The sequence below is a fragment of the Carya illinoinensis genome, chromosome 6 (genome assembly GCF_018687715.1).
Source record: "Carya illinoinensis cultivar Pawnee chromosome 6, C.illinoinensisPawnee_v1, whole genome shotgun sequence".
NCBI lineage: Eukaryota > Viridiplantae > Streptophyta > Magnoliopsida > Fagales > Juglandaceae > Carya > Carya illinoinensis.
This window is the reverse complement of record NC_056757.1, coordinates 11,551,294-11,559,474: the sequence shown is the minus strand read 5'-3', so window position 1 is coordinate 11,559,474 and position 8,181 is coordinate 11,551,294. Positions and strand designations below refer to the sequence as shown.

Sequence of the window (8,181 nt, the reverse complement as noted above, 5' to 3'; positions counted from 1 at the left end):
GAAAATATTAGACGAACACGTATATGCTTGAAAAGGAATCACCCTCACTCTTATAGCTATGTGCATCCTTTTAACATGGTAAGGAATCACCCTCTCGGAAAGTTGTTATTTGTTTATGCAAAATACATAAAAACACATTAGTATTATTATAATGAGTAATAATCCATCTTCAATGCAAGTGGAAAACCTGTATTATCCACCCTCAACCAACTTGAAGACACCATCATTTGATATGGCGAAATACGATTCCATCACTATCAAGTCATGTGGCCAAATACAATTCCACCCCACTCTCCAAGAGACATTCTCCTTCCTTTGTGATGTACGAGACAACATTTCGCGAAATGGTTCATGGAATCCTCTATCCCATCTCATAAATATAGATTCACAGTAATGACTCCTCACACAAAGACATGCACTCTCACACTGAGATAAAGGGTTCCCACGCAGGGTCTTAGAGTCAGGTATCGAAAATAGTTAAAACATTGAACACATTAAAAACATTGAAAATAAGTTCGTAAATATAGATAAAAACAAATGATTGAAATATTTATTTATGGTTGCAGAATGGGGGTGATATAACAGACCGCCCGAAAAAACAATCAGTATATCCTCACAATGCTTGTCGACAGCATATCGACATTCCAAACCAATTGTCATATATTACAGAATCATAAAAAGATGCAAAACTGGAAATCTATTTAAATACAACAGAAACTAAAACATATTCTCTAGCCCCAAACATCTGCCTGGAGCATTTACAAGTAAATACCAATAACAGAACAAAGCAAAGGTAAAATAGTCATATCAAACAGCTGTCACATTCATACAAGTTGTTGAGAGAAATGAAATCAATGACTGAATTGATGCTCCGGTGATGACAGATGTAAAGCCTTTACACTCAATTTATCCCTCTTGATTTGCATAAGTTGGTCATAAACGCACCATGCAAAACTAAGGAAATGAGCCCTATTCATTTCTTCGTTGTAGCGACCCCAGTAAGTATAATGATATGTGACATGATACCACGCCGATGCTTTTGCTTTTGCTTTTGCATTATCAGTATTGTCTGCATCAGTTCCCTCGTTGAACCAGGTCCTGGCTTCCATTCTTAACGACTTTACAGCATATTTAATTGCATCCAGATCCCTCTTCCCAACAAAATGTTTTGACATTTTCAAAAGATTGCCACTGAGAATTTCAGCTTCAGTTTTGATCCCGTAATAATCCATCAAATTCCCCAACTTGTAATCATACTCACTTTTGTTTCTAAAAGCATCACTGAGGAAGTCCTCAAAGCCGTCTACTTCCATGTCAGGGTCATAATGCAGTTTTGCTGATTCCAATGTGAAGGCTTTCACAGGACTAGTGCGCGCTGCAATGGCTTTCACTTCTCGGAAAAGCTCTCCGATAACAGATCTCGATCTGTAGGTACGTTTATTAGGCTTTTCCATGAAATCGGGATACACTTTGATGTATAGATGAGGAGGTATTTCGGCTGCAATACCCGTTTCCGGGAAGTCAACGGCGATTGAGTGTAGCTTGGCAAGCTCCATACATTCATGGCTCATTACCCTATGGGGCTCCCTGTCTGCAAAAACGGTATGGACCATTCTGATGATTCCTGAGTTGTCTTTGACCATATAGTTAGGGAAATACTCCTCTACTTCCTGCATGACAACAATTAGAGGCTTTTATATGTTAGGTATAGAAGAAAGTTTGTGGAGAAGGACATGGAAATGTGAGGTTAGATACCTTTATTGTAACATCATGATCAACTTGGGTGGTAAGTGCTGCAACATATTCCATTGGCTGAACTTCAAGAGGAGGAATAAGATCACGGTCCCAAGCGACAAAGTACATATCTCCATCCAAATTACTTCCCGATGATTCATTTGGATGAGGTCTGAACACAATTATTTTCAAATCATGTTAGTAAAGAGTGTATACAGAAATAATGTTGAATATGACTTTTGAGTAATTGTATGGCCAAGGCAAGTGACCAAACAACAACAACAAAAAAGCAATGGCGTGAGTATGCCAACAAATTTGGAACCTTTTCAAGTCACAAGCAGAGGAAGAAATGACAATGCAAAGTAAACAGAGAGTTTAGTCTGAATCTACAATGTTCAAAAATTGCATATTTTATATAACAAATTTAACTTTATGGTAGTTTACATTATATGTTGAGATTGTACTTAAGGATAATGGGTCTCGTTGTTTTCCCTATTGATTACATTAGATCTTATAAACATTATAACAAGACAAAAGGGCAGTCATGAATATTAGTAGGATGGGATGAATTTAATGATGCTATAGGATTATGTGTAAACTCTGGTGCAAGTGAGTGCACATATTAATAGGATTCCATGCGTTAGAATTACCAACTATTGCATTTTAAAGACTTACCTCTTTCCCTTTTGTGGAAAAACAACACAATCCACCATGTGGTGTAGAGCTGGCACATTAACAGCTTTCAGGACTCTCACATCTCCTGGGTGTAGAGAAGGGTCTCGAGCAACAATCACCTCACCTTCAAGGATGTAGTTATTTGGGTTTGAAGTGCTGGTAGTAAACATATGGGATGTCTGCTTACAAAGTTGTCTACTAAAGCGAGAAACTTGCAGAAATACTTGACCGTATTCCAATGTCCTAGTTTCATCTAGGCATCCCATCATATATCTTCCATTTGGAACAAATATCCTTGTTCCAAACCTCAAGTCCATCAACTTAGAAGCATGGAATGCTTGAAGCATCATTGAAAGAAATGGTTCTACATCTGGCTTATAATCACATAAAAGCATTTCCTTCAAAACTTTTGTGATGTCTTCTGAGAACATCATCTCCAGTGCCACTTGTGCTCTCAACGGATCTTTTAATATGGCATTCAGTAGATCTAGAGCCTCCCTTTGCCTTTTTTGAAAAGCTTGATCTTTCACTCCAAGGTTAGACAAAAGAGTGATTATCTGGCGATTCAGAAAACAAGGCTGAAACTTACTCCAAGCCACAACATCGAGTTTTGTGTTATCTGATTTGTATTTACACATGCTCTTTCTCAATGACAACTTCGCCGATGATGTCGGATCCACAGCCACAACACCTTTGTACCCACCATATCGAATCTGAAATGCTGATGGAACAGAGCTGCAGCCTAACTTTGTTGCCACTTTGCAAGCCAATTCTTCAGATACCGTCCCAATGCCATCTGAGAAACAATATGTGGCTTTCCCCCTATTAACTTCTATATCAGGAATAACTTCAATTTCATCTCTAGCAGCAATGGCAGTTGCTCTAGAAGAGCAAAAAGATTGGCCGAGCCTGGAAACATATTTTGCTACATTCTTGATATCTTGAAAATCACCCATCCACTCTCTGATATCTGCTGCAGTCAAGCCAGGCCTTGAAGCAAACATCCAAACAGAATTATCCCGTGCATGACTGGATGAAGGGGCAAGAAATTCAAAATTCTTATCACCAATAACTATGCCATTTCTTAAAGTGGATATTATCCTCTCATAAACTCTTGTTCGCTTGTCCTCATTTGTAGAAGATGCTCGTAACGATAAAGCTATTGATCGAAGTTTATCCAAATCCTCATCAACAAAAGAAACACGCAGAAAATTATCAATATCGTCAGGATAATTTCGCAAGACCCTGTTGGAGAGGTTCACCTCTGGACCACAGAAGTAGACTTTCGATGGAGTAATTTGAACCCTGTGTACATATATGAGCCCATCCTCCAAATAAATAGCAGCAGTTCTAGGAAGTTGAGTGGATGTGGCATATCCTTTGTACTGCTCCTTGAGCCATTTCACAGGTTCATAGCAGCAATCTTTTAGATAAAAAAGTTTGTCCAGGGCAAATTCTATGTGCTCAACTTTGATTCTCTTAGGATCAACCAACCGATAAAAATCATCATCAATTGCTGGCCCAGGAACACACCCATGCTGAATTAAGGAATTGATCTTAAATAAGATATTATATGGCAGCTCAAAGCCCGTGGGTGGATTCACAATGGGCACAAGACCTGAACTGCATGAGTAAGGAGAACCTTCCATCAATTCAAGTTGGTTTTCATTTTCTTTATAATGGGCAAAATCAAGGTGTAATTCCGGAAGCCGGAGCTTATTTGGAAGCTCCAAACATAGAGCATAAGATTGGCCAATGAAGCCGGATGGAGTGAAATCAACTCCTCGCATCCACTCAAAACGTTGACCATCAGATGCATCTTTCTCAAAAATCCTTGGAGACCCAAGTAACTAGCAATATAAACAAGAACTCATTTAGTGAAAAAAGTAAAAGTAGCAATTTCAACACAAAAATGATTAAATTTTTCATCAGCTAACCTGGATGAGAAGAAACTTTGTTGCTTGACCACGTGGAGGATATAGCTCAATCTTCCAAATGTTCTCATAAGAGATTTCAAACTTGTACTCTACGGAAAGATGGGAAAAAAAGAAATACAATCTTCTCATCTTGAAATCAAATTTCCCGAATACACCTTCCTGCTTCCAGAGCACAGAAAAATTATCCCTCGAAACCAGATTTCCAAAGCGCAGCACTACATTATCCATGCTGTATAGAAAGGTCCTTGGCTCTGGTAAAATATCAAATTTTGAGTCCCAAGCTTTAACTGCAGTTTCAGCATGGACAATAGTTGGGAAAATAAATAACAGACTTTAGAACTTGAATGCTTCAAATAAAAAAATTCAAGGAACTCCTAAAAACCATTCTCACAAATTCTGCACTTTGTTTTCTGAAAATAACTCATTCAAACAGAGTCAACGAAGAAAACTAGAGCACATGCAATTGACAATAAGATACATGTTACTGCATTTGAAAGAAACTAATTCTCAAAAACACCATAATCCAAAACCAAAAGGACATTCAAGCCAATCTGAAACCACCAACATTCAGATTTCACAGCAATATATATATACTCAAAACCATCAGGCTGACAAAAGGCTTCAATGATACATTATCTACGAGAGGGGAAGAACAAGTGTTGCTGAGAGGAATGGAAGTGGGTGAAATGTAGAGAGAGAGAGAGAGAGAGAGAGAGTCTGACCTGAGAGGAAAGCACTGAGTGTAGAATTGCTGGTGTGGAAAAAACCCAAAGCTCGTGAGCAAACTAATATGGATGAGAGCAAAGTGGGAGCAGTCTCTGGCGCCAAAAGATGGCTGTTAACAAACTACGCCCAGCCGAAGGGTACTCGAGATGACGTAGGCAGGGTCTGAGGAGCCCAGTTCACTGTAAGTGACAAGTGGCAGCATGTGATTGCATTATAAGGGAAGGAACATTCACGAATGTAATTGCTTTATAACACTTGTTTACCAAGTTGAAGAATGACAAACGTCGTTTAATGTCACGTTCCATACCCTTTACACATATTCTTGCTTGGGTCCCAAATCTGGGAAAACGATTGGGCACTCGGACTTTCTAAGCCTTCTTTGGCAGTTAACGCGTTGGTGGGGCTTATGGAAATGATCTATTTTGTGGGTATTGTCTGTGTTACTTTGTTACCCATGATTCCTTCTTGCTCCCAAAGGGTTGGACCAAAAAAGAAAAATGATGAAACCGAGAAGAAATCTATAGGGAAAAGGTGAAAACTTGGGCAACGAGGATATGCGGGGAGATTCCTTCTTGCTGCCAAAGGGTTGACTCAAACCGTTGGGAAAATACTAAAAGGAAACCTTACGTGGATGGCCAGAGTCCAGTCATTTAAAAAAAAATTAAAAAAAATCCAGAATTTAAGTAAAATTTGAATAAACTAACTTACATATTAAAATGAAAGATGAGTATATAAAAAATGCCTCGTTGATTTCTATTGAGAACAAAATTTTAAAAATGTCTTTACAAAATTATAATGAATAAATATTATTGCATGAAATACTATTATAACAAATCTAAAGGAGATGTTAAGTTGCATTTTTTATAATTTTATTTCCATGTGTATATATATGTATGGCAAGTTATAAATTTTTTTTATTCAAATTGAAAGTTCTCTTTAAAGACGATTAGATGTAAATTTTATATATAATTATAATTTTACCTAAACTTCACATTTATTTTTATTTTACATTAATATTACACATTAAAAATGTTAGCCCCCATATAAAAGTATCTGGTTTTGCAACTGTTGGTGGTACCGAACTGTGGTGGGCTGCCACCACCCCGGCACCAGAAATGGGGTTAGTCCACCAAAATTGCTTCTTCTTCTTCTTCTTTCTTTCTTTTTTTTTTTTTTTTCTATAAATATGGATTCATGCTTTATATATAACCATACTTAAAAATAATTAAAATATAGACTAAATATTTTGTCCCCCCTCTCTTTTCTATTTCAATTTCTTTTATATTTTCAATCAGAAAACAACCTCCCAAATTTTTGCCGAGTTTTCAAATAAATTTCTCATATGTTTGGTAAGTAAGATGAGAATTTTGAGTTGAAATGAAAGTTTAAAATATTATTTTTAAATATTATTATTGTTTTAAAATTTGAAAAAATTAAATTGTTTATTATATTTTGTGTAAAAATTTAAAATAATAATAATAATAAGATGAAAATTTTAAACTGAGATGTATCATCTAAACCTGCCTTAATGTCCCATTTATACCGGAGAATTTGAATTTATATTTCAATTATATTTCAGTTACAAATCAATCATAATTTTATATTAAAATATTAAAATTTTGACTTTAAAAAAGTTACTTCTTCTCATGGAATCGTCAAATAAAAAATATTCAATTAAATAAACAAAATTATTTTTTACTAAAATACTTAAAAAAATCTAAAAGAAAACACTTATTAAAATCAAGCAAGTGTTATTTGCTTAACGAAATAGCTTATTAAATTCAAAATTATAAAACTGAGCGTGCCATAAACTATCTAAGTCTGCCTCTCCCCCTAGGCCAAGTCTCGTCCTGCACCTCCATCCTCTATAATTTTAAAGAGTTGAAAGATTTCCCACGTTGTGAAGGGGTTATCCCCGAGGCCAGCTAGGCCAAACAGGCTCTGCCCATGGAGCCCAGGAAGACCTAGGGCCCGAGGGTGATGGATGGGACAGACCGGGTTGGCATAAAAGGTTGAGCAGTAGAGGCAGCTAAGTAACACGTGTTGATCAGGCTTGCCTGACACCCCTACTGGTTGATAGGTCTCTACAAGCAAGGACAAGAACAATCCATGTCCTAGAGCCCCAGCAGCTAAGCACATCTAGAAGTGGGTTAGCTTGACCAAGGACTTGCCACATTAAATGGAACATGTAAACGGGCACGCCACAACCATGGAACCACGCTACATTCAGTGCTCTCTAGGGGCAAGCACTCTAGCATGCCTATTCATCTAATGTCAGTGATGAATGTTCCGATTACTATTTTTTCTCATATTAATTCTCTTCTTGCAAATTTTTTATGGGGGGAGACAGACAACAAAAGGAAGTTACATTGGCTATCGTGGAAAAAAGTGTGCAAGCCTACAAAGGAATGTGGGTTTGGGTATTCGGGATTGTAAAGAGGTGCAAAAGTCGCTCTAGATGAAGTTTGCTTTCCGTCTTATATCTATCAACAATTTGTGGACTGATTTTTTCTGGGCCAAGTATTTCCATTAAGCACATGTTTTAGCACAAAATAGGCGACCCACAGACTCCCGTTTTTGGAAATCTATTCTTTCCATCTTATCGGAAGTAATGGATAATGTGAAGGTGTTGGTCAGGGGTGGAAATGCTTCTTTTTGGTTTGATAGATGGCTATCATCGGGTTTGCTTTCCGCTAGAGTTCAAGATATTGCAAATATGAACTCACGTATTAGTGACTGTTGGATGAATAACTCCTGGAATATGGATCTTTTAAGGGATTTAGTTGATGTTGACATGGTGACAGAAATTATAAAAAATGTTCCAACTGGAGAAAGAGGACTGGATTTAGTTTTTTGGAAGCCATCCCTTGATGGAAAATTCTCTACTTCTGTAGCTTAGGAGGTTATTCGGACCAAAGGGTCTTAATTTTCCGGGATATGGATGGTTTTGGCATAATAGTTTGCCTAAACGGATATCTATTTGTATGTGGAGCATTTAGTTTAATTCATTGGCTATGGATGAACGAATTTAGAACAAAGGGGTCTCATTAGCTTCTGCCTGTGACTATTGCTCACGGCATCAATTGAAAAGCATCGATCATATTTTTTC

The 8,181-nt window shown here is 37.2% G+C and overlaps 1 protein-coding gene across 1 annotated transcript; it reads right to left on the bottom strand.

Annotated features, from left to right (window-relative positions):
- Positions 1-524: 524 nt before the first annotated feature.
- Positions 525-5,627, bottom strand: LOC122312522 (RNA-dependent RNA polymerase 1-like). Its single transcript, XM_043127159.1, has 5 exons — positions 5,069-5,627; positions 4,347-4,633; positions 2,410-4,259; positions 1,756-1,906; positions 525-1,670 (listed from the first exon to the last, which is right to left on the bottom strand). Exons 2-5 carry the CDS (start codon positions 4,572-4,574, stop codon positions 852-854), a joined length of 3,048 nt encoding a protein of 1,015 aa, XP_042983093.1. The 5' UTR covers positions 4,575-4,633; positions 5,069-5,627; the 3' UTR covers positions 525-851.
- Positions 5,628-8,181: the final 2,554 nt, after the last annotated feature.

Bases quoted from the DNA above. Each gene is read 5' to 3' on its own strand.
- LOC122312522 (XM_043127159.1), bottom strand. From the start codon at position 4,574: ATGGATAATGTAGTGCTGCGCTTTGGAAATCTGGTTTCGAGGGATAAT. The intron at 4,260-4,346 runs GTTAGCTGATGA...TTATATTGCTAG, and splicing joins CAAAGTTTCTTCTCATCCAG to TTACTTGGGTCTCCAAGGAT. The intron at 1,907-2,409 runs GTAAGTCTTTAA...AATTGTGTTCAG, and splicing joins TTTCCACAAAAGGGAAAGAG to ACCTCATCCAAATGAATCAT.